The sequence below is a fragment of the Oxyura jamaicensis genome, chromosome Z (genome assembly GCF_011077185.1).
Source record: "Oxyura jamaicensis isolate SHBP4307 breed ruddy duck chromosome Z, BPBGC_Ojam_1.0, whole genome shotgun sequence".
Taxonomy (NCBI): Eukaryota; Metazoa; Chordata; class Aves; order Anseriformes; family Anatidae; genus Oxyura; species Oxyura jamaicensis.
The window spans coordinates 44,758,981-44,786,150 of NC_048926.1; the positions used below are offsets into that span (position 1 = coordinate 44,758,981).

The following is a 27,170-nucleotide window of genomic DNA, read 5'->3' on the forward strand; positions in this document are numbered from 1 at the left end:
CCACCTCATTCACTCACCCGTGAATGAGGCCTGACCTGTGCCTTCTTCAACCAAGACAGAGCCCTCCCGTGCCTAGGAAGCAGCTTCCAGCCTCCAGCTTCCAACACTCCTCCTTTTCCTGGTCTGCCCTGGTTTATAGCCTTGCTTCCTGGCAGGTTTTGTAAGGCTCTGGTGTCTGCGGGCAGCCAGGGCCCTGCAAAGGCAGCCCCACGGCAAAGGCCTGAGCTCAAGGGGCTGAGAGACCAGGCAGAAAAGCCAGCGGGGTTGTGCCCTGTTGTGCAAAACTGTCTCCACCGTGTGAAGGTGAGGTCCTTACTGGAATCTGCTGGCTCAGAGGCCCTGCAGGCCCTCCTAACTGGCAGGGGGAGCTAAGCCCGGGCAAAGGCCCATGAGGAGGCACGGATTAGCAAAACAAATTAAAATGTATGCTGGCTTGTATGTGCTTCTTCTTTAGGCAAGCTGGCAAGCTGTTACAGCACTTTAACTAACCACAGGTAGATAGAAACTTCTCCGTGCAGCCTTACTCTAGGTCAGTGCTACCAGGGCAGCACAAACATTACCGACCTATCTGAGCAGTTACAGCTCTTACAGGGAAGGTGGAAATGTCCCTGAGAAAAGCTACTGTAGGTCAGCAAGAAGCTCAGATGCCTCTGTAGCTGATGCCACTAAAGGCAGACAAAAATCTGAGGTAAAGATTTCATTATAGGACCTACAGAGTCAGAATGGTTTCTGCAGTACCAACCATGCCAGGATGTTTAACTGTTTTGTCGAAGCAGCAGTACTGCTTCAGTTTTGTATGCAGTCACCTGCAAGTAACCATGCTGAGCTAAAGTGGGCAAGCATTTTTTTTTCAAGCCGCTCCGGCTGGGTAATGCAGTTTCCTGGCATGCACCCTGTTCTGTTCTAGCAGTGAGCTTCAACATGTCTGCAACATAAAGGACAAGAATGATTAAATGGAGTAGGGAAGTAGTAATTGTTCTCATTACTTGCAACAGCCATTAAAAGTAATTACAATTTGGCAAAGGTGGTTTTCAGATATAAAGAGTTGGTGTCTCAGATGCTCACTGGGAGTGAAAGTTAACAAAAATGAAACACCTGTTCATACATCAGTGCTGCTGCAGTTTAGCACCATGCAGCATTCCTGAAGCTGTTAAATACATGCATTACGCCAACAAAAATTTGGCCACATGTTTACTTAAGGCCTGAATAAATATGGCCAATCTCTGACAAAAATCTGATTAAAGTCTTACCTGGGGTTAATAAGACTGACAGCAAGAAGTGTCATTCATAAGAAATCTACACGACAAGTAGTGTAAGGTAAATAAAAATTCCTTGATGTGAAGCGGAATTTTTAAAGAAAAATCCTGTGCTCTGACTGGAAGAGTGTATTGATTTATTCCCATCATCTCTGGTCTAGCGAGTGGAGTTGCTCCTGGGCATAGCTGGGACACAAAGGGCGAAGTCAGTGATTTCAGTTAATGCAGGATTTCAGTGGACACTGTGCTCATGGTGTGTAACCCACTAAGGCCAAATATGCAATCTGACTTAGTCTGGTCACTTCCAGGCATCTGATGGAGAGTAGCGAAAATATGTGTAGGAGTTTGGAAGTTCAAGTCCTTTAGCTGTTTTTTTTTTTTTTTTTTTTTTTTTTAATTATTTATTTTTATTTTTATTTTCTGGCTAAACTTTCAGAAAACATGAAGAGTTGTGTTTGTATTTCATCTGGCTGTGAAACGTAGAGGCTGAATTCTAAGTTATGCCAAGACTTGCTTGAGCCTTTTAAGAAATTCAGAAGGCTCGTGATAAACACAATGCAAGGGCTGTAGGATGACGCAGAGGACTGCTGCCTCTGTGGCACTCTGGTGGGTGCTTGCACGTGGCAAACCATGCAGGGGTTTATGGTGCAGGTGACTGCTAACAGAAATGCAGTGGTCTCTCCTCCTTCCCAAGCAATGCTTGCATGGGCACAGGGAACTACATTCTGCCTGGCAGTAGTTGCTTGCATGCTTCTTACGCCTCCCTTCACAAGGAGCACTGTAGCTTTTAGAACCCCAGATTTATTTATTTATTTATTGTTCCATGAGCTGGAGAAAGTAGACTATTTCTCTAATCCAATTTAGGGAATGAACCAAAAGCCGAAAAACTTTCCCCTACTTCTAAACCCAAATAATCTGTGCATAAACTGATATGTGTTCAATGTTTATACAAAATGGTTTTCTCAGAATGAGAATGGAATGTGCAATCCAGCCCAATCCCCATGCTCCTAAGATATAGAAGGAGCAACAGAATCAACAGATAAGCACCAGTTTATCACAATTTAGGCACAATCTTAGAATTGGCTCCTGCTCCAAAGCGGGCCAGATCTGAACCTCCCAGATATCTGAATCCCCTAAAACATCCCAAATCTGTGCTTCAAATCAGTGTAGCTGCATGATTGTATCTGCAGGGTTGACGAGTACATCAAAAAGCATTCTAAAAACAACCAAGTCCATAAGCAGTAAGTTATAATATTTTTTATTCATGTTAGAATTTCTATCAGTGTTTGAACATTAATATTTAGAGAGTTTGTAAAATTTCCATTCAAAGTTTAAAATGAGAACCACACTAGATCACAAATGGTAACTAAAACACAGTTCAGAATTGTATGAATATTCACACTCTCTTTCTCTCTTAACACTGTTAAACACTTTCTTTTCTGCCAGGGGGTTTACAAGGAAAAGTGTGCACCGTAATCACATCTCAGCAGTGTTCCAAAACATAATGGTATCATCATTACATATAACTCTTTAAAAATATACTTCTGTCAAAAGACTTGATGACTACTATGTACACTACAAAAATAAATTTTCATATAAATAAATTATATGGCATAATTTTATCTTTGTAACTGAAATGACACAAACCCACTCCTACCAAAACAGGCAGGCAATGAGACCCAGTTTGAATATTTTTTTTTTTCCTTTTAACTCCTTAACGCTAAAAGCTACGACGAGTCCTTAATGTAAATGTTATATACTCTTTCCTATTTAACATTAGTAAGCACTCTATACAAATAAAAATCCATTAAAAAGTAAAAACATAGCTGTAATAGTGTTTCCAATAGAAATAAAATCCCTGCATTTTGTTTGTTATAAACTGGCATGACAAATACTGTAAGAAAACATTCTTATGATACAAAAATATAAATATCACCCATGATTAAAAAAGTTTAAGACAAAGCCAAAACAGAACAAATGTTGCCAGCCACTGAGTTCAACCTTGGCCAATGTGACTACTGGAGGAGGCGGCGCACACCGTGCACGAAGCAGCAGACAGCTCACCCACGGGGGGGTGGGAGATGCTGAGGCTCTCGCCACCACCGCCTCAGAGGAAGAGGAGGGAGGGAGGAAGGCGAGGCGAGGCGGCCTGCTGCGGCCATGCCGGCGGCAGCGTCAGTGGGAGGGAGCCCTGCTGACCTCTGACACAGGAGCGCGCGCACTTGGCAGTTGAAGGTAGCTTCCAATTAGTATCATACAGTTTTGTTGCAGAGTTTTCATGATCTGAGGTCACTATGCTGCTAGTGCTAAACTGGGGCCCCTCGTCTTTTTGCCATTAAGAGTTTTCATGCTAAGACAGTGAACTGGACCAGTAGGCAGTTGCGACATTAACCCTTAGTGTACGTTGAAACAGTAGCTTATGTATCGCGGGAACAATACCAGGCTCTCACCTGCTCTTCGAGCGTTCACATTGGAGATCTGTAAACAAGTGCCTCATATCAAAGTGTTTTCAAGTGAGCAAAAAAAAAAGGCATGGAAATTTGTGCATTCTAGTTATCCCCATTTGCTGCGCTAGGAAGGTCTGTGGGCAAAGATAGACTCCCTGAAGCCACTGGAGAAATACCCTTTCCCATCAAAGAACCAGCCACTGCCCTTCCGGCATCGGGCTTGAAGAAAAGCCTCACCAGTGCTGTATTTAGAAACTGAATATTGGCTGTGTTTACTTGGCTCCGAACACACATTTGCACTTCTACCTGCTCTAAAAAACAACTTGTAGAAGGGCAGAAAAAAATAATGGAGTAAGCAGAGGACAGAGATAATGAAAGCTTTTCTTCTAGTATTTTAATCTAAGGTTCTCCATACTTAGGGTTTGTTTCCAACCAGAACACATATTGTTGTGTTGTTTTTTTTTCAGACCCTTCACCTGCAGCAATCCATCTTTAGTTAAAAAATAATAATACAAAAAGCTAAATTAGTTTTGCAAAGAGATCCCCATTTAGCTGTTTTAATTAAAAGTGCCAATGCAGCATGGGAAAATACAAACAACAGAGAAAATAACACCCCAGGTCTTGTGTGTCATTAATTACAGTCCTGGACCCAATAGAAAGCCATTTATACTTAATAAGTGAAAACAGAAGTTTTATATATATATATATATATATATTTATCCTTCCATTTGATTTTTATCACTTACTATTAACTTCTTTCCTGCCATGAAAATAAGGTGACAGAAGATACTGCTTTGAATGCTATAAGGACAAAGCTGAGCTGTGGCTCACCATCAGACAACTCGATTATTCAGCTTGTAATGCCACTCATAGTTATTAACAGCATCAAAATACGGCATATGCTCATTGAATTTCTGTAACCACCAGCACCTCTCAATATCCAGCACCTCTGGAAGTGACAAAATAATATAGTTTTTGCACTTACCTGGCACCTTTTAAAAAAGTATCAAAGCACTTCACGAACAGTAATTAAGCCTCACAACTCTCCTGGAGGTAGGTAAGTATAATTATACCCATTTTACAGAACGAGAAACTGAGGCACAGGGCAGTTAAGTGACTTGACCAAAGTCTCGTGAACCAGGTCATCAACAGTGTGGGAAACAGAACCACAACACCAACACCCTGACTCCCTGTCTTCTCTTCTATTTTATCTTGGGCCTTTGTTGATGGCAGTCTATGGTACATGTTGGTAAACAACGCAGTTTTCAGTACTGCCTGCTAAGAGGGAAAGGCAGACTCACATCAGCATTAGCGGGTTTACAAGCCCACTAAAGGTTACCATACAGTATAAGAGAAACTACAGTGCATCAGGAACACACATGCACAGGCATGCATAATTCCAGATGCACACGTGGATACACACAGCAAAACAAAACCTGCACATAGCTAAATCTATTTAAGCCTCCAAGATTAACGTGCTTTTCTTCATATCTGCTTATTTTAAAGAATTACCACGCATAGCGTGTTTGAAAGTTAACAGTAACATTTCATACTACCACAGGGTTGTGATATGCAAACTTAAAATATTTTAAACAGACATGTACCTTTACAAAAAAAATCCTATTACATAAGCAATATTTGCATAGAATTATACAAGTAAATTATACAATATTTAAGCAGCAGCAACTTATGCTGAAATTTAGAACTAGATTAAGCTTAGTTGTGGCACAGAGATCAATGTACAATAAGTACAGAGCACAAACAAAAATGTCCCCACTCTATTGTCTGAAGGCAAATGACTCCAGATTATACTACTTTACATTGATTTTTTGTATATTACATATGTGTACATCTTTTAAATACTTAAAGAAATATTTAACAAAATAATACAATAGGTTACAGTAACAGTGAACTGTTGTCCTGATGCAGCATGTCCTTTTCTATAACTTCAAGCAGTTCTTCTCTTCAAGCAGTTCTGGAAATACAGTTTTCCATCTTTGGCCTCTTCTTTGCTTCAGTTATCACCCTTTAAAAATAAAGAGGGGAAAAAAAAACAACAAACCAACAAATAAATATTCATTACAGTTCAAGAAAAACAAGCAAATCAAGCTAATCTAAAACTCATTTCATGAGTCTTATGGTTACAGTTAGCATTCAGGAAACGTGGGCTCTTCTTTCACTTTAGTCATGAGCTTCCTGGTAAAAAGATACTGACACCAATTAAATAAAATGCGGATGCTTTCATTTCAGAGCGCAGAGCTTTAGATACCTGCCACAAATTTAGTCAAAACCAATGGACGTTTCAGGGAGTAATAAACTGTATCGGATACTGGGCACAGTTAAGACTCTTGTATTAGCTTGCAGTTAAACCTGGGAAAGCTGAGCCCAAGTTTTCCCTCATTCAGTACTATTCATTGCAGTATTTCTGGACTGTGAGGCTAAAGGCATTCAGGGCTATTGGAACTTTGAGATGCTTGGAGAGAAATTTTATAAATCGGAAAGCAATTTTATCACGAGCCATCAAAATTTTTCGGTCAAAACCCTCTACTTATGTGTGTGCACGCAGAATACTTCTGCAGCCAAAATACAATGGCTTGCTCTGGTTACACTAGTGTCTGTCCCTGAAAGCTCTGAAAAGAAAAGTGAGACAAAAGGAATCCACAGCTAACAATTTAACACTTCCTCTTCTCCCCAGTAGAGGAAGATTGAGTTAAAATACCAAGACATAGTTTTGAAGCCACAACTGAGTTTTTAAGTAAAAAAAGTTTTCTACTTAAAAAGTAGAAAAAGTTTTTAAGTAAAAAACTCAATTACTTTCTTCTCTTTGAAGCAGCACTCCCTGTGAGATTAGCGTTAACATTTTCAAGAAAATAAAGAGCATTTTTCTTCCTCAGACATCTGCTAAAACATCTTGTCTGTTCTAAACAGCACAATTTCCTGCAACTTTCTCTTGCTAGCTTTAGGGGGACAATGATATAAGTTTCAAGTAATACAAACTCCTGTGTGAATAAGGGGAATATTGTTTCATGGGAACACATTAAATGCCTTTGAATATCAGCTGTGAGCAACAGAGGTCTGTGACAGCCACTGCAGCTACCCTGGCAAGACGGAGAGCTTGGCCAGGGGACACCTCCAGGCTGTGAATGGGCAGGGCAGGTCCCTGAGCACAGCAAAGGGGACGATCCACAGCTCAGCACTGCAATAGCGAAGGTCAGGCCTTTCCGCCTCCCTCCTTCAGCCCATCTCCCATCTCTCTTGAAGCAGATAGCAATTTTACACTCTCCCAGACAATGTCATTCAGTATTATGTTTTTAAAAGGCAGACACTTCAGTAATCAGAAGACAGGATCTGTCAACATCAAACGTAATCACACAGCTCTGAACACAACACAACGTATCTGCTTCGTTTTCCTCATCTGGTAATCCGGGACTGTACTATGTACTTACCCACTTCGCAAGGTGCTTGGAAATAATTCATGTCTGGACACCCTGTAACTTCTTAGTACTGTAAAGTGCTACCTCATCCAGTGTGAAATGTACTATCTTCACAGTCAGCAGATTTATGATGAACAGGAACCAAGAAGTACACCTACCTGAAGGTACGGTACTTCAGAGAAATTTTACCTTTCCCCTTTCTTTTGCATACCATTGCCCAACACAGGCAAAGCTCACAGCTACAACAGACAGACCCACCTTTACACTGAGCTTTTGCCAGCTGTCCTTTCCTCACATTCGACATCTTGAAGCTCTATAACTTCTACTTTAGAATTTCTTCTTTCACACCGCACATTAAAAGGCACATGGGGGTCCTCAAACATCCCATGGTCAGCTTCATGGTATCCCTCGTAGGACGGAAAGCTTCCTCCCCGAGAGCTGTGGCTGTGCACAGCAGGGTGGACAGCGACAGTCACTGAAGCTGAGGCAGTCACAGTAGTGATAGGCTGGCAGTACGCTGGTCCCGAGGTGCCCATGGCACCGAACACTGGGCTTCTCATGTTATGAGAACGAGCCCGGTGGCCCACGCGATCCCTATTGCTGGGTCCTGAATGCCCTTCAGTAGAAATTTCAAAAGCGTCCCTGCGAGGGCGGTAAGGAGGTGGTCGCAGCCCTTCCCTCACTTCCCGTTTGGGTTGTCTGCCCTGACGCCACGCCTGCTGTGTGCTGGCCTCTGGATTTGATTGTAATCTGGGACTTGACTGGTGCCTCGTCTCTGGCTGAACCACCTGGAAGATAGATGCAGAGTCAGGCCTCTGAAAAAGCAAGGAAAACAAATGCCATTCTCTCTTACATCTTAGGCTAGGAAGACTTATAAGACTGCTGTCCTGGCTCTACAAAGGTCATGTTCTGCAGTTTTGTAACTGTTGACTTTTCCAAACAGTTTCTGTCTGGAGTTATTAAAAACTGGAAAGTGTAACACCACAGAAACACAGGACTACAGCTGAAATTATTATTACAGGCTTCCTACATAGTGGTCCATGTTTTCAAAAGGATGGATAACAGGCACTTCATCTTAACTGATTCAGCAAACAGAATTGCAGGCATTTGGAAAAGGCTCTATTCCGTGCAGGGTGCATGCACAGGATGTTAGCAGGGTAGTTTGTATAGACTGTAGGAATCTGTTTTCTGATTTCTGTAAAAAGCGTGAAGCACAGCAGCCACATCAGTCAATAAACCGTGACCAACTTCAAATGTGGCTCTGCTTGTACCTATTTCTAGGCCTCTGCTGAACAAAAACAGATCCACATTGCAGCTCAGCATGCAGCACCAGCAGGGGTAGGAGACAAGAGCTTTTTCACTTTCCTTTGAAATTGCAGTTATGTCAACCCTGTAGCAAGATGCAACAGGCCTGAGATTTGGTACAACCCTGAAACTGCTTTTTTTCCAGGCTGTATTAATCTTTCTCCCCAAAGTTTGCTGTCAGAGAGAGGTATATGAGATGGTGATCCACGAGGAGGTGCAAGGAAGAGGTTTGGATCTCTTTCTCTCCTGACTCTTAAGAGGTCATCTAGACCAGTCATCAAACAGACTGAGAGCTCTCTCTTGTGGTTGGTGCCAATATGATGTAACAGCAATTGCACATGCCAGAGACCTCAGCCCTGGTATCATCACTGTATATCCAACTTGATTCTAAAGTGAGGGTAAGAAAAGCCTTCCCTCCCTGTTTGTAAGTGCTCTAAGTTTTGGCACAAAATCACGAAGCATAGTCAGCCAGAAATATGAAAAACTCTTCCACAAAAAAATAAACACGTTTAAATAAAAATCCCCGAACACTCTTCTTGCCCATCCAGCAGCCAGTATTTGCGATACTTACAGTGGATCTTGCAAAGACGGGATTCTCAGTGGCTTCCACTACTACTTGATGGACCGGTGCCCCGGGACCTTGGGTAGCCTCATAATGATGGAGCTCTTCACTGATGCCTGACACCGTGGTTTGGGAGCTGTACTCTGAGTCAGAGGAATCTGATCCATTATTTGTGTGCCCAGGTGGCAGAGCAAACCTCACGATGCTGGGGGGTGGCTCAGGAGATGGTGTGGGTAATCTGTTTCGTCCATTGGCTGGTGAAACCTGGTGATGACAATGCTAATTATAATTACAAGCATTCAATAACATGTGATTAGCATTACCCTTTTAATTGTGATTGCTTGATACTAACATTCTTCTGCCAAATACACCGTTCAATGCTGTGAGAACCCTAGCACCAGTTTTCTGATGAACATTTGTACTAATCTGAAAAATATGCGTGAAAGTGAGACACGATCTCCTCCGGCAGATATGTATACAAACAGGATGAATGAGGTTCTTCTAGGTATTGATTGTCGTTTCAGCGAGTGCTCTTGCATGTATAAATACAGAAGTCACATGTGGGCTTCCCTCCCCCTGCAGCATACACTAACAGTGGCTTTATAAATCGCCTCAAACATGTATGTATGGTATGGTTCGGTGACGATTTGCAAAAAGAGACAGGTACACACTTAACAGAACATAGTGGTAGTAACATGTACATACATACTGTTTGAATAAGGGACAGGCTGTGCATACTATTGTGAAGATAAGAGATGTCACACTTGTCAAAAATGTTTTACTAATTCAAAGAAAATACATCTCACATTACTAATGCTACATACATACCTTGTGTTCTACTTTTATGCACACACACACACAGCCAAATGAAGCATGGCACACTTATTCTGCTAACACATAATAAAGATTACCCTATGTAACACAGTAATTGTGTTAACGAGAGTCTAGGTAATGAACAATCAAATACAAATTTGATAGGTATGAATCCTTTTTTTGCTGGACTTGGGCTTCATACTGTAACGTCATTGACATTTAAGTGAAGCCTTCCATCCGTCAAGAACCTTGCTCGAGCCAAGAGCATTCTGCAGGGAGGGGCAACTGGACGGGGGGACCTTTTGGCAGACTTCTGGTCATGGTTATAAAGGTGTGGTCTGTGGACCACCACTGGTGTATGTTGGCCCACACAGGCCTTCCTGGTGGTCTGCTCAGTTAAATATTTTGAGGAAAGCGACAGAGGCAGTGAGGTAGGAAAAGAGAAGGTACGTGTACAAAGGGAACTAACTGTCTTTTGTGAAATACTGAGGAAAAGCCTAATTTTACAGACTAGTTTGTTTATCACGTTATGCTTTTAGAAGTGTACTTAAACCTACATTCGTATCGAGTTTGCTGACAACCTCTAAAACAATACTTATTAAAAACATACTTTAAAAATATAAGAATATTAAATAAATAAGAAATAGCAAATTTAATACAGATTTAAAATAAAACTAGAGCAAGAAAATTATACATTTAAAAATCCAATAAAATTTTAAAGAGTTTCTAGAAAAGGGGAGTAGTCCTGGGAGGTGGAGTTGCAAAGACAATGTTATTATTTCTTCTGTTCTCTATGAGTTTTACTGACCTCAGGGTATGGTCCAAAGAATGAAAGAAGAACAGGAAGCAGCACCAATCCATTGAGAACTCCCAGAATGGTTAAGATTGCCAAAACAGCAAAGAAATACCTGAAGTGAGGTTTCAGGGATTGGGGGGAAGAAAAAGGAGCCACAAATATTGTTAGTAATAAGGGATTACAAACTACTCTTAAATACATAAAAATAACACGTTTATAAAATTAAACCTCAAGTATTACTAATATTATACTAAATAATTGTATCAATTTCTATATAGAGATATAGAGGTTTTTACCTTTTGTATTAGAGAAGCTACATTCCACAACCAAAAGTGTTAGTTCATAAAGGAAAGAAAAAAAAATTACATTTGTTAATTTCCCAGAATCTGGAAGCATGCAATGTTATTTATGAATGTGTTACACAAACACAAAAATATGGAATGTGCAGTGAATAGCTGAATGGACTGAAAGCACAAATACAATGAAAAGGGGCCCCCATTAGTGAAAACCCAGCAGAAGCAAACAAATGAAGTGAAGGGTGTAGAATTTAAACAATTTAGCCTAGAAGGAAAAGAAGCCCTCTTCTCGCAGCAGCTAATCCACTGTGAAATGCTTCTGCATCTTACAGCAGAATCTCTAATTAAATCTCTAGTGTATCAGGTAAGGCTTTCCCTTGCTGTTCATTAATCACAACTTTCCGCCTAGAATTCTGTGAGTTCCAGTTTTACCAAATAGCTCAAATTGCAACCTTTTTACAACACAGGAACCCGCTTTCTGCAAAGAAAATGCTGCCCATTCTATAGCGAGCTTCAGCATTGTACTGAGTAAGAGCACTCCACAATGGCAGAGCTGCATTGCAGGCTAATCTTTTGTTGAACAATTTAGCATCTCTGAATACTCTTGTTTTGCGTCAGCCAATTCAAACATAAAGGCTGAAGTACTATGGAAGAAGAGGAAAGTGCACAAGTGGTTGTCCTTTCCCACCATTGAGGGCTAAGGTCTGGGATCCTTCATGAATACCAAGGTAAACCTGTCAGTAAAAGGAAAGCCTTGCTAGTTGGTATTCGGCACAGCTGGGGCTCAGACTAAACTTGAGGCTGCGTTGTAACTAATGATTTCAGGGACTGGGTCTTGGTAAATTCCTGGAGGAGAAGGGGTAGGAGAAGAACTGAGGGCAAGTTTGCTACTAATGGGTCTGCTGATTATATTGTCTAGCTGGCAACAAACTTTACTGCCTCTGTCTTTCCACATTTGATCAAATATATCAGACTCCTGTAAAACTACAAATATCCTACTATTATAAACATTTTGGAATTTCTGATCTGCATTAGCAAAAATCAGCAAACCAATCTACCCTACTAACATAAACCACCAGAACTTTATACTGGGACAGAAATCAACAACAGGCATTAAAAACATTTGCATCTCATCCATCTAGCACTAGGATAAACAGCAGGATTTTAGCTCTGACCACTTGGTGTATACAATGTCTGTTAATTTACTTAATCTTCCACATTGTTGGACTAATCTATCCCCTTCCGGAAGTTTGGGATCTTCTTCACCCACTATAACAATACTTGGGCTCTGATAGTTTATTTTACTGTATTTTTTTTAAACAGGGCAAACTAAAGTCAGATTGTGCTAGAAAATGAGAAACTGATGGCCCCAAAAAAGTAAAATAACATAAGTTGAAAAGTTGAAAGGCACATTTTATATACTAAGAGAATATCCAATCCAAATTTGGCATGAAGGGCTGCTACAATCATCCATTTGCAATGACACAAAAATATTCTTGCCAAAATCTGGTCTGTTAAGCAGGAAAGTAAAACACCAAACGTACCCCTGTAAATTTAGGTTAAATCTGTAAGTAGCCTATACGTCAGACACCTCCATCTCTTACTAGATCAGCTCCTGAAAGAATAATTCTAACTTACTTGTTCAACACCAATAAAATTAAAAATCCTGGCCTCAAAAAATGCCTATTATACTTCAGGAGATGCAGTATCTCTATAACAACAATCCCCATGCAGGTTTCATGAGGTCCAACTACAAACCTCCTGCCACCTTGCTTTCTTCAGATCTCTTACAAACATAAACAAAAAATCTTAATGAGATTTACCAGTCATTCTCTCAGTTCCTGCTTCTGACGTTTTGTTGCTGTTGTCAAGTGGATGTCAGCAAAGTCTGGTCATCTATCCAGCTTATGTCTACCTAAGTAGTTAAGTCATCTTTAAGACAACTTGTATTTGGCCCGGTTCTACCTCAGTTCTGTTTTAGGTCTTAAAATATTTTTTTTTCATGCTGTGGTTTGCCACAAAGAACCTATGTTACTTCTAAGATCAGCCATTTTGCAGAGTTCCACAGGTTGTTTGGAATAGAATAGGATCTGTTTCACTGCACTTCTCAAATTCCCCTCAAAAGAAAAACTTGCTCTCCTCTCATACTCGACGAATTCACATTCTTAATTAAATCCACAAGAAACAGTCTGCCTGTAGTTCTAAACAGAAGGGCCTTCAGGCTTTGCTTTACAGAATTTTAATATGAAGTTCTGTGTTCATACTTATGGTTCCCCTAGCTCCCAACCAGAGCTTTCGGCACTGCTGTTAGCCTCGTATAACGACAGAAGGAGAAGGCCCGGAGAGTGATGCTTGCAGCACAGTTGCAGCACATTTGTAGGTTCATGTGTCCTTTCAACACAAATTTTTGTGCATACAAGAAGTCTGGAGGATCTAAAGGTTAAAGGTCGAACCCAGCTAATACCAGACAATACTCGCTATTTTGAACTGATTCTAATCCAGAATTAGCCAACTTTGCTAAAGAGGGCCATTTTTGTTTCCTTTCACGCTGGGAGTCAGATTTTCCTGGAACAGATTTTAATACAAGCAATGGAAACACTACTATGTCTAGCATGCAACAAGGAGTTAATAAAACAGAAGGAAAGCAGGACCATGATGTAAGCATGCTTGACACACCATGCATAGTAATAAAATGACAGATACACTGAAATGACTAAATATTAAAAGCATACTTATTTTAATTTTAAAGATAAAGTCAAGACACACGCAAATGCTGTACCTGACAATAAAATCAAACTCTGATCCTGCGAGCATTAACACTCCAAGCAGCGTGGACACAGCTCCATCCAGCACTGGTGCAAACATATGTTCCAGGGCAAGGACAGCCCTATGGTTCTTGTCTCCTATGGCAGTTAAAAATGCCTGTAAAACAATGAAATTCATTTCATTACACAGATACATACAACCTGTCAAACAGTCTCTCTCATAGCATGCACAGTTTTTTGCCAGTTAATTACTTCAGTCTACAGTTTATGAAAATATCTTTGTAGCTGGCTAACCTTCAAGACAAGGTCTGAATCTGCAGTCATAGCACATAGCTGCTGCTGAAGTCACACGACCGGAGTAAGCGCTGATTAAAGAATCAGAGCCCTAGCAATAACTTTGGAAACAAAGCCTGCTTGCACCAGTAGACTTTTCATGTTTCCAGCTTTGCTTATTTCCACCTGGAAAGAATTCATTTCATGGTGAGAGCACTTCAGGTGTAAAAATTACAGAGCTTCAAGCTCTCAAGGGGGCATGGCTTCCATTCCTATCATGGGAAGTTTGCTGTAAAAATAGCCAACACTGAGTGAGGTTTTCCTACACCAACCTGGGACCAGTAGCCTTTGTTCAGATACGCCCACCCATGGTAACATTTATCAGTGAATCAGGGCTTTCTGTGATACACAAATAAGTGTCCATTGGTACAATGCATTTCTTCTTCACAGGTCTGAGGATCCAGACATCGTAGGATGGAAGTGCCTAACTGATGGGGAGCTGCCAGTGTATTCGACGGGATCAGCATAAAGTAGCACTAGACTATGTGCTGTTTTAACACTGCTGTTTCACTCAAAATTAATGTTTCTTGCAACTTTTACTACTTCAAAGCTAGCAGCCCTATACATAAAATCGCCTTAGGAGTAATACCAAACAGAGTAGTGCATGAGCAACAAGTATACCTCATAAAATGTCTATCTTTCTCAGTAAGACTCCTTAGTGAACAAGCTGCATCAAGAAAACTCAAATGGCGTTTCTTATGAATTCTCTCCTCATTGTGTAGCATAGCAGTTTGAGAAAATAGCAATCCGGTTGGTACTCACCCTTAAGTATCACCCAACCAACTGTAAGTCACACATGATTTATACATGATTTATATCTCAGGTGAATTCTCTTGCACCCACTAAGATACGTACTCATGAAGCTACCTTCCCCATGGTCCTGATATTTAACTATCTCTTCTCTGGCAGCTTATTTTCACCTACCTAACAAATTTGGCTGAAATCAATCAACATATTGAAAAGTTATTTGGTGGGACAAACAGACCAAAACCAGGTACTTACACATGTGGAATGAGATTCCCAACCCTAATTTCTGTAGGAAGCCCAAACATGTAATATTACTCTTTAGTATTGCACTATGGTATATTGAAAATTAATGTGTCCAGGACATTTTACATTCCCATATACACAAATGGATAAAGAATCCCCCTCAGGGTAAAGGCACCTGTCAGTGAGATGACTCTCATGAATGGCAGCTATGGGACCTGTGGGATTTGATCCACAAACATTAACACATTATCTAAACTACATAAGTGTATGTGTGATTTTAAAAGATGCGTAATACAAGAGTCTACTATTGACTCGGAATTTATTTGCAGGAATGAAAAAAAACTGAAAAAAAAAGGAAGTTACAATTCACAGGTGACAGCAGAGAACTGAGCCACAGGTGGACTGTGACACTTCAACAAGTTCAATCCAAGTTCTGTAACAACAGTGCCCTTTTTTTAAATGCAAGACTGGTGTATATTAATTAAGTACTATGAATATACTGCAATCATCATCTGAGGTCTACTAAGCATTTATGTCAAAGCCTGTGTTGGAAAGATTTTGACACCAGACAATGTGAAAAAAACACAATTTTAAATTCACTTAGCACTCTAGCTTCAGCCACAGGTGATTTTCACTTATATATAAACAGTACTATAAATTAAATTGGTTTATTTTCTTTTAGAAACAAACAAGTGTTTTGTATTTCTGTATTCCAATTTTCCTGTTTTAAAATGTCACTTCTATGAAACTGATTTCTTTCTTCCTCTTGTGCAGCTGGTTACTAAAATTTCACAATTTATTTGCTGGCAAACATGTTTTCCTCCAAAACTATCTTTTATATGTCTAACTATCCACAGCATAAGGGGAAAAAAAGCATCACCACTTCCAGGATCCGGTTGCTCCTATTTAACCTTAACCTACTTCCCCTACAACTTTTCTTAAAATTATTTTTATCATCCTGCCACTTCTTGTGCCCCAGCTTTGTATACACACCTCCAGTGCACTAAGATCTGCTTCAGTTCTCATCTCCTTTTGCTGAGTGTGCAAAGTGTTGGAAAGATCAGCATTTACAACGTCAAATGTGAACACAGAAAAGTAGCCCTTTAATCTCTTCTTTATCATTAAATAAAGCAAGATGAGTTATGCAGATCTTGATCACCCAAAACTGCCCCCTTGCAAGAGCTCTGTCATTTTGCGCATCAGGTTGACTAAGCTGGGTGAATAGGTGCACTCTAGATTTGGACACTTAACTTTGCAAATGTTGAAAATATTTATCTAAAATGCATTTCTTTTTTCCTCTGCTCCTCTTTATCACATTGGAAAACTATTTTTCTACATACTTCATATCTGTGCCCAATAGTCGATGGGTTCGGAAAAGAAGGTGCAGATTTTTCATGTGGAATATGAACCTGAATCCATTCGAATTTTAGTGGCTTGGAGACATTAAATGACAATGTGATTTTGAAAATCTCCTTTCAAAGGCTGCTATTCCACGAGATATAGAATGTACACACAAGAAGAGTTTCTCAGCACTGAAGCAACAATAGCCACACTGCAGACAATGACCACGAAAGTCTTAGAGTGACCATCACGATTTGTGATCTGAACATAGCCACGACATTATTTTAAAGTACTTTGAAAATAATTCCTAGTTTTACATACCAAAGCAACATGAACTGTGAATTCCACACCAATCCCAACGGAAGCAATCAGGATAACCACAGGCACTGCACTCAGTTTTATTCCAATTAGACCCATCATGCCGAACAGCTCCACAGTCATCAGAGCCAGCACCACCACCTAGATGATTTCAAAGAGCTGTTAGCAACTTCTCATACACTAGGCAAATGAAGAGAAAGATATTTCAGAACAACATGGTGACTATAAAAGCAGTCCCATATTGCCAAAGACAAACTAGTTTTCCTTGTTTCATTGTGCTCAATGGCATAACTTGCTAAAGAGCTGGTTTAAATTATACTCCTAAGAATCAGTTACCAGAGCAAGCATCAATTTTCTGTTGGCTACAATATATTGGTGATCTGAAAAATAATTTATTCTTCTTAATGACGGTTACCCATCAAAACCTACATTCTCTTTTTCACCTGGTTCTCTGACTATCTTTCCAGAAAAAGTAACTTTCAACTACCTTTATTGGAATTCTTTTTGTAGAACTGTGTATGTAAGTGAGGATGACTCTTGAGAAGGTTTAAAGACCACAAGAAAGTGAATGCCATAATCAGCTGATGAGTCTCATGTTACAGAGGGGCTTTGAGCTTTTAAGATACTTGGAGGGATTGACATGAACAAAGTGAACAGTTAAATCTGAGGGAAAGCTTTATTTTTCTTTCATCTACCTTGTAAAAAAATTGAGGAAAAGGGAGGGGAGGAAATCTGTAGAATCAACTTTAAAGTTTCTAAAACCAAGCAAGAAAAAAAGATTGACATACTTATACAAGCAGTGGTAGACTCTGAAAATAAACCCCTTTTCTAAAGGAAAAAAGTATGCACTACAATAAATGATTTTATAAGTTAATGAATCAAGAATAATAACATAAATTGCTTGATTAAGTGCTATGAAAAATATTCTAGACTAAACATTTACCTTTTAACATACCTGTCATATAAACGTACATTACAAAAACTAGTAACATTTTATGCTTTTCTACTTCTGGCATTTTATAAACCATACGATAGTTTATGGAATTTAAACATAGGAACCTCATCATTCAATTTAACTTGAATGTTTACTGTGAGACTTATGGTGCCTTGCAGAAAGCATGGAGGAGTATTCTTTTCAGTTTAGAATTTTATGACTCTTTCTCGTCAATAGCCCAGTTACACTCCTTCCACAGTATGTACTGTACAACCTAACCATTTCAGTTTTTCCAGAAAGACTGCATTCAGAGATTGGTAGGAAAATTTACAGGCAAGCTAGTCACAAGCAACTGCCTTGAGAACTAACGTTGTTTGATAAAAGAGGAGAAGAAATAAATAATTACAAGCAACTTTAACAAAATTCTTAATTTTCCTCTGTGTCTTTATCTCCCGTGTTTGTATGCATCTAAGCAAAGGCAAAAGTTTATGTGCCTTTATAAGAAACCTTTAAAGCTGCAAAAAAGGTGGCCAAAGGATTAAGGTTACTGAGGTTTGTACCTTTAGCGTGAACCCTACCCCCTCAAGTTGAATAAATATATAATGAATGATGCAATATACATACTCCACCAGAGGCCCAGACATAAACAAAACCTTCCCGACTACAGCAAGAGCTATGCTGAAAGGAATTTGACTTCAACAAAGACCCTTATAATAAACTTACAATGATCCCAGCCGTCCAGGGGTTTAGGAGGAAGAGGGCACACACCAGAAACGTGCAAGCCAAAACCACGCTAATGGATAAGAGGAGCCAGTGGCGAAGCCCAATGTACTGCTCCCAGAATAGAAACGGGTAACCATTTGGGTAGCTGGCGATCCCCAGACTGGTGTAGTTACTACAGATAGCTCTCACTTTCTCGATAGCTTCCACAAAGTCAGAAGTTTCACGCAATCCATTGAGGTAGAAAGGAAATTGAGCGTATTCTATGGGCTCAGCTGCTGGAACTAAGAAAAGGATAGCAATTTTTAAATGCACGTTTGGGAAGAAGATACACAGAGCACATGATTAACAAAACACTTCATTCTCCATAGCAAATTGTTTAAAGGTGTTGAATTTAAATTTTACATTTTTGGAGCAAGTAGCATTTTAAAAACTCTAAATACAGGAGATGACTATACATTGCAATACAAGGGGATGAAACCAAAAGTCCCTATCTGCAACAGAATATTGAAGATCACATCACATTAAATTTTTTATCCAAATGTTTTATGCAAGCACAGTTCCTTTGAAATCAAAGGTCATTTCCCTGAGATTGATTGAGGTCCACTGACAAAAAAAAATAGAGGAAAGTGATACTCAATCAGGTTGGTGTTGGCTTTTAAGATTTCCATTGAATACTTTGAAATTCAGATTCAGAAATCCATGTTTTGTTACTGATGCAAATGACTGAAGAAAGCCCTAATATAAAAGTAATGGGTTAGTGAGGAAATACATAACCTTTTATCCTTTAATAATTTGACAAACCAAAGCTCTCTATGCTTCTTTTTGAGCTCAGTGCTAAGTCTACTGTACCGCAAGAAAAAAAAAAAAAAAAAAAAAGCTTCCACAACAAGCATTTCTTTACTGCCGTTGTGTGTTCCAGACCCTGCAGGGTCATTCAGTTGACTTGCTAAACATGATTTGCCCTATTATAATCTCAACTATAAATTTTCATTAAGACAAGACTTGGCTGACTGCCACAAAGCTCTAGGGTTCAGATCCACTGAAGCACAGCTAGCTTGTTACCCAATCACATTTCCAAGCGCACCAGGCCTCCCCCGCATGCCCTCTCCACTTCCCCACCAGTGTCCAACTAGCTATCTTCCCAATAAATTCAAAGCTGAAGCAAAGCAATGCAAACTAGCATTACCACTCAGGAAAAAAAACAAACAGCATGGAATAGGACTGCTCCCGTACCTAAGCAGCTCTTGTACCATGCCAGTGTTGGTAGCTTAGACATATGAGCTAACTTGATAAAAATCCCTTGGGTATTAAGAATTGAGGACAAGCATGATATAATCTGAGTGATAACACTTCGGAGCGACACAGGCAGCAATTTCAAGCAATCTCCAGGTTTCTCTCACAAAACTATCACGCAGCATTAAAAAGCAATTCTTATTACCAGTTTTTAGAGCTTTAAGCTGTTATAAAACTCATTTTTCAACATGATAAAATCCTGCAGTGCCATCACATTTGCAATGGTACATTTGTCTCTTGAGGCTACAGAGTAACACAATATATTGTTCTGTTTATGCTTCTGAGCCCTGTACAGCATCAACCAACTAGAGAGTTACTGGTCCTTGAAGGAAGGAGTGGGGGCACTTATATAAACTGTAAGACATTAAGATGAAATGTTACTTACTTCTCAGCCTTGTTTCTGGCATATAGTCTGCTTTGTCATGGACCCATTCTGGGCGGTGAGGCCGGATGTTGGCTTGAGAGGCAGCATAGGCCACAGGGTCATTGCTAACCCAGGCTGTCAGGTAGATGTAGAAAGCATTTGGGTTAATGATTCCATCTGCATCCACCAGACGCTGTTTAGTCAACTGCAAAATGGAAAAATTAGAAGCCTTTCAAAATGAGTTTTGTTTTGGGGGCTATTGCTGTAAAACTTTCAACAAAAAGACACATATATAGGAGGGGAAAAACAAAGAGTATGAGCTTTCAGTTGAAGTGACTTATCAGTGAACTGTTGGACAGTATAGAAGAAACCTAAAAAAGAAGTAGTGACAGTAGAAAGCAGTTATTTATAAATTAATATTCAGATAGTATTTACTATAACCACTAAATCAGCAGACAGTTCCAGAATAGACTGAACCAATTAAACCTGAATTCTAAAAGCCTACAGCCAAGAGTGAAAAACAACCAAGTTGGAGAAACATATTTAAAGAAAGGGAAAGAAAATCTGGCAAGAGTCCCTATACACGTCTGTGTGCAGTTAACCTCTGTTGTTAACACTGAAGGAAATGCCACCCAGTAAATGGAGGAGAGCTATAAAAATAAAACAACATCTGTATAAATTTTGCTAACACTTGCCTCCTATGACCTATGTATTCAGAAAATGCCCAGCATCAAGAAAGCAGACGAGTGCCCTATGCTATTTGGGTCACCGTGGGCAACTGTATCTGTAGGGTAAACAGCAGTGGTACTCTTCTAGGGTTCCGAAGCTAAATACTGCACAGCTAGGGCTCTGACAGAGGACTCTGTGGATGAAAAGTATTGCTTTTTTGTTTTGTTTTGTTTATTTAAAATTCTGGCTAGGCTCCAGTTTCAGGTCTTTTTAATGAAATGAAAAACAACAGTGACAGCCGTTAAAAAAAAGCTGGATTCCAAAGATCTGGATTCAATTAATCCACAGGATATGCAACAACTGTATGTCTTCAAGCTGTCTTTGGAACTGCATAGTACAGGGCTCAGCCCCTGTGGGTGCACCACACTTTTCTCCCTCCCAGGCACAGGAAATTATATCAGCAGCTGTAGTCCAATCACATTTGTTCCACCGCGTACCTGGTACACACTGCTAAACAAAACCTCACCAAAGGTTCTCTCTTCAGCCCCCTTTCTTTCCCAAATTCATAGCTGAAGCTTCATTCAGACCTGATAGCATGCTGCATGTTGCTGTACAGCCGTGTGTTTTACACACCATAGTAACTTTGAACAATGTACTCTGTAAATCTTTCACCTTTAATGCCAGCAAAAGAGAGAAAGACAATAAGCAGGTCTGCCAAGAAGCTCATTAGAAAGACTGTTTTTCTGCCTAAAAGCACGGTGAGTCAACAGGGACTCTAGGACAGGAGAAGCTAGATTATTGCAGATTTTTTTCTTTGAGCTTTTAAGTATAATTTTAGCTAAAGGAGTCAAACCTAATGTGTTTCCACCTACCAATGGCTACAGCAGTCATATCCTGTGATAACCTTATGAAAGCACGTCAGACATATTCTATTTAGGCAGCTCAGCCAACTGCCATTCCTGGTTCTACTACAGTATAACTGTATTTAGTGACGACAGTACAAGAATATGATCTTATCATTCATCAACATCCTTCTTTCAAATTTAGGTTTTGAATAAACTGGTAGGAACTAAGCAAATGATTACAAATGCTAGATGCAAAGCCACAGCAAAAGCTGAGCAAAAATTGACCCTGTAAGGAAGCTTGATTCAAACCAGCAGCAATGCCTCTTGATACAACAAGGCTGATGTTGGCTCTATGTCTCACATAGTACCAGACTCCATCTGTGGATGTAGCAGTGTGTCCTCCACAAACTCCAGTGAGAACAGAGAGTATGTTTGAGATGGGAGCAGCATTTAACACAACTCTCCCAGTAATAACCAAGGACAGGCATTCCCAGTGTTAACTTTGAACACTTTGCAACACAGGCCAGACTGCAGCTAATACATAGCTCTAGCAAAGTTGGCAAGGCCATGCAGAGTGGTTTAACTCAGGTATTTCAATTCTTAAAGATGAAAAAGGGACTATGACATGCTCTTTCCATCTCTCCCCACTCCCAATGACTTGTGCATTCCTGTATAAACCAGTATGGACTCTGATACAGTACCTGGCTGATGTCAATGGGCTTTGCTCTGTTGCCTGTTTGTACCAAGAGTTTGTAAGCCAGAACAGCATCATCAGATCCATTTTTATAATTGTTGTAAGTGATCTTCCCAGTTTCCCAGTCGCTGTCAAATGCATCCTGAAGTCCTGAAGAATTAAGAAGGTCAGGAAGAAGACAGAACAAACAGGTAAGAAATCAATCAGAAACAAATCTCAGTAGAAAGAAGTATGACTTTTTTCAGTGTAAACTTTGACCCTGTATAGCTGAAGCAGGAAGCAAATTATCCATCTACAGCCTCCCAAATTTGGATTCCTCACTCACTCACAGTACAGTAAGGTGAAAGTACCACTTTCATGTCCTGTCTTTTGTGCAGAGAAAGGCAGGAAAAGAAGGTGTAAGAGAGAAGCCTCAACACTCTTCCCACAGTGTGCCGACCAGCAGAAGTGAATTAGCATACCACAGATGCAATCTGCGCTGGAGTAACCAGCCTATCCTCAATGCATAGAGGAGATCTGAGGTAGGATTAGGACTCTCAGGTCAAGTGTCCTTCTCAGAGACTTTCTCAAATGTATATAGCCTCACCACTGCCTGACAGGAATGCTAGATGTGACACAGCAACCTAGCACTCTGCTTGGAGAAATATGTTGGGAAGAATTAAAACTAAAATAAAAAGTGTTTGCCCTCATGAACTACAATTCCAGAATCATTACACACAAAATGCGTAACCGTATCTATTTCCCCTTTCACATACACCCTCCTCAAAACAAAGCTAACATCGATGGTGCCAAAACAGAAGGGTCTGGGTTCAGCCCTCATTTAACGTCACTGCCTACCTGAGAGTGAAAAACAGAGAGGCATTAGTCCATTATCTGGAAGAGAAACCCCCTCTGTGCTCCCCCCTCCCTCACCAAAATGCTGGCCAAGAGTATTAGGGCACAGAGGAGGAGGACACACACCGCTCTCATTAACTGTTTTGGGCTACTGCAGAGCACCGAGGCAACAGCTCCTACGATATAACCAGAAATTCCACTACAAGGGGAAAAAAAAACACACTCAAACTTTCAACTTCAAACAGCAACTCAGCTGCTCCTCGAGCGCAGCGTGAGTGAACATGATTTTGTCAATTTGTTCCATCTGTTCAACTTGTGTAGCTAATACAAGTCGTGGGATCTGCTGCCAGCACATGTAAAGATCACAGCCAACACCTATTCACTCTCAACTGTTATTTTCCTCTTTGCCACCCTTTAAGGGGGAGGGAACACCTCACGGCACAAATTTGGATCAGATTGAGAACAGGAAGCCGCAGCCCGGTACAAGGAGGCTCTGTGCGAACAGATGACAAACCGCATGTCCAGGGAAGGGAAGGAAAAGGCCAGGGGGTGGTGGTGGTGGTGGTGGTGGTGCTGGAAATCACCAGCCCACCTCACAGCTGCACTGAGGAGCTGTAATGAAAACCATCATTACAGATCTGATAGGTTAGCTACAGCTGTAAGACGATAAGAGCGCTGGAAGAGAAAACAGGCCCGACTGACACCGCCCCCGGGCCTGAGCGCTTGCTCCCGTTGACCAACTCTTCCCCCACTCCCCGAGAAAGCTGCCTCCTGCAGAGCTGCACCTGAAAAAAGGCCAGAAAGTGGGGAACTAAGTCATGCAAAGGGCCTGGCAAATCTGCCGCTGTGGCACCTGCCCTGGAGGAGGACAGCTCATCACAGGCTTCCTGACACCACCAAAGGAGCTTCACAGCCCTCCTTTAAAAAGCACTGCCCACTGGTGCCCTCAGAGTGGGGACAATGCTGTTAAAGACATGCAGAAATACAAATCCATCCCTCCAGAACACAGCTCAACTCTGCTTCAGTCTCTGAGGAAGTGGCTAGGCGAGAGCCTTTCTGCTATCATAACCATTGCGTGAACGGCGGGACCACCACAGAACAGCTTGACTTTTAAGTTACAGCAGAAATGGTTTCCTTCAGAAAGAGGAGCGCACAAATTGCTATGCAGGACAACGTTTGGGGTGGAACTTCCAGACTAACGTGCAGCTCCTGTCATGGGGCTACTGACACACAATACCCAATACGCTCATTTGCATGCAACATTACCAGTTTGTGGTTGCAAGGTATGCTAAAAAGCAGCCATGTACATTTTACATTGCTACCGTGGATGGAAATTCAGCTCTTTCATGTTCCCCCCTTTCTGCCCCTTCGCTGTTCCTACAAGTTTGATCATCCTTCAAAACCTGTTCCCTGTTATGTCTTTATTACTCAGATGGCTTAACCACCTTACTGTTTGGGCTATTTTATCACTGACCTTGCTGAAACTGAAAGTCTGTGGAAAGAACATCTAGAAACCACATGCAGTTGTGTCTCATTTCTAGAGAATTTCATATTTTCAATAATTAAACTTCCTATAACACCTTGAAAATAATAGCAGAGTCACTGTTTACAAAGCAAAAAATACTTTTATTATATATTGTTTCCACCAATGACTTAAAAGACCTTTAATCCACTGTAAAGTTAACTGAGATTAATGAAATGTTTCTGGTCAGAAAGATGAAAGTAACTTGTTGATACTGTTGTGCAGAGAATTTAAAAAAAATAGTAAGGGAATTTTTAAAATGTTATATATGGGATTTTTTCATGTTAGCAATTACTTTTGCTTAATACTTCAGAAGAAAGCAAAATCCTCCAAAATTACATGGGATGCTGGAATGGAGGTGACAAAGCAATTCCTACCTACCCATGTGAACAGCTCGCACCATGTAATGTGATGTAAAATTACTCTTTGCATAAATAAGCCTAATATTAAGCCAGGAAATTCAAGCTACCTCATTTACATTCAGTCACTTACAAAAATAATGCTAACATCTCCAGTTTAAAAGAACGATTAGTATTAACTCTCTTCTGTTGCATTTTCAATAGCAGAAAATATGTTAATATGACTGGACACCAGGAAGCCAAATACAAGGGAACCTCTGCCAAAAGAAGTGCATTAGGCTGATGGCACTCAACTGTGCAGAAACTAGAAGTGTATGGCTAAACCAAGGATGCTATCTTCATAAAAAATGCTTTTGTTCATATGCCGTTGCTTCCCTCCAATCCATTCTGTAATCTTTTGGACAGAAGGCCATCTTGAGCCATTAATCTCTAATGCTGAAGTACTCCATTGAAGTCAGTAGGAATTAGCCATTAAGTTCAAAGTTACCCCTACTTCAATTATCCTGCTCTCTCCAGCAACAGAACTATTCCCATCTCATACAGAATCCTCATTGGATCTAGCTGAGAACTGCACTCTGTCTGCAAATTCTGTTTTCACCTTCCCTTCCTGTACTCCCTTTGGCTTCAGTACCATTTGGTAATGACCATATATCTTTCTGTTATTTAGCATCAGCACCTTCAGATAATTCCATAACTATAATGGAATTCTTTTACTATAATAACTTAGTTCCCCCTTTACATTAATGCCCTGCACCCTTCTTCTTTACTGCTTTGTAAATGCATTATCTGTAAAGACAGCCCTGTGTCATTACAAAGCAGCTAACTGGTTTGTCCTAATTACGCCTTCCCCTTCTTGGGGAAGGTAGGGAACAAGGTAAGGACACAGGCCTAAGTGCTGAGTAGTAATCATAATGATTAATTTGAAATCTGTGAGTGATCAGCAGGGAAAACAATGTGCCTTCAGTCACAGAGCTGGCACGTCCACTTCAACCACCACAAGCCAACACTTCCATCCTGGGAACACCCCTGACCATTCCCATGTAACATTTTAGCTCTGGGCATCCAGGGTACTAGGACACCCACAGCTCCTATTATGTGGGAACAGTAGGGGGTGAGGAGGAAGGGCCTGCAGGCTAATATGGACCAGAAGGGGAAAAGTAACCACAGGCAATAGGAAGAGATCGGGAACACCCCTAAGACTAGTGCAGACTTGGAAAGGTGATTTATGAACACGTACATACAGCAGAGAGAAGGAGATGTGTAGGCGTTGGGTGTTGGGGCACACAGACAGTCCTTAGCACTAGGAGGCGATTATGGAGAGGCAACCAAAATGGAAGAGATCCAGGAAGGTAAGTGGTAGGCCTGGGACAGGAGGCACAGAGCAAAACCTGGAGCAACACCAAGTGGGCTAGCCTCCAGCGTTTCACTGTGAGCAAAGAAGCAGATCCAAGGGCACCTTTTCCTCGTTTTATCATTGGCAGGCTATGCTCAGATTCAGCACTAATACATGAAGATTGTGAACACAATCTTCTCAGATTCCTACCTAACTCACAGGTTCCACAGGGGTGGGACCAGACACATTTTTCCTAGTGTTCTGGACAACAGAAAAAATAACAGCAAAAGAAGTAACATCAACAGAAGCATTATGAGAGTTTGGAAAGGCATGTAGAAAGATTCTTGCTTACAAAGCTACAAAGTATATTAAGGTTCCAGTCCAGGAAAACATATAAGCTATGCTGAATTTTCTTTCTGCTGGTCTTGCCTTCCCTTGCAGCTCAATATGCTTATGTGAGCAAAATATTTCAAGTAAAATTTACAGTAAGGAGACTGTAATGAACAGATCCAATACATGTAATAAACATTAAAAAAAACAACAAAACTAATAGCTGAGATCCTGCTCTGCTTGATTTTACCAATGCACTGAACACACAAGAAAATTGATATTTTTGTTTATTATGCATGTCACTTAGATGCCTCTTCTTTTCTAATACTGTGTAGGATATTTTCAGAAGGAAAATACCCTAAATACCGGCAGCTATGCAAATGTTTTCTAAGATTCATTGGTTATTTGTGAACAGGTATGGTTAAAATTTATATTTTCACTAAATCAGCATAATTTATTTTTTCTCTTGGCAAAAAGCTTCCTGTAGACTTTTCCAACAGACAGGCAGAAGTAGGACAGGCATATTTCTAGGCAGAACATGTTTGCTTGCAGCAGAGAACTGTTAAATTTGCTGAGATGTAACTGTACCATTTATTTTAAATACAAAATAGTTA

At 40.4% G+C, this 27,170-nt stretch overlaps 1 protein-coding gene across 4 annotated transcripts in view; it reads right to left on the reverse strand.

The window, feature by feature from the left end:
• Positions 1-2,498: 2,498 nt before the first annotated feature.
• Positions 2,499-27,170, reverse strand: part of PTCH1 (patched 1) — a 65,895-nt gene continuing 41,223 nt past the window's right edge. For 2 of the 4 annotated variants that reach the window (XM_035309716.1, XM_035309717.1), the window contains exons 16-24: positions 22,186-22,328; positions 19,992-20,175; positions 18,314-18,594; positions 16,660-16,797; positions 13,689-13,831; positions 10,626-10,725; positions 9,014-9,268; positions 7,396-7,925; positions 2,499-5,731 (exon numbers count right to left, since the gene is read on the reverse strand). In XM_035309716.1, coding sequence (XP_035165607.1) covers positions 7,398-7,925; positions 9,014-9,268; positions 10,626-10,725; positions 13,689-13,831; positions 16,660-16,797; positions 18,314-18,594; positions 19,992-20,175; positions 22,186-22,328 — 1,772 coding nt within the window. In that variant the 3' untranslated portion in view covers positions 2,499-5,731; positions 7,396-7,397. Of the gene's footprint in view, positions 5,732-7,395; positions 7,926-9,013; positions 9,269-10,625; positions 10,726-10,909; positions 10,927-13,688; positions 13,832-16,659; positions 16,798-18,313; positions 18,595-19,991; positions 20,176-22,185; positions 22,329-27,170 lie in introns of those variants that run through there. The other 2 variants (XM_035309715.1, XR_004746103.1) reach the window with 2 other exon arrangements.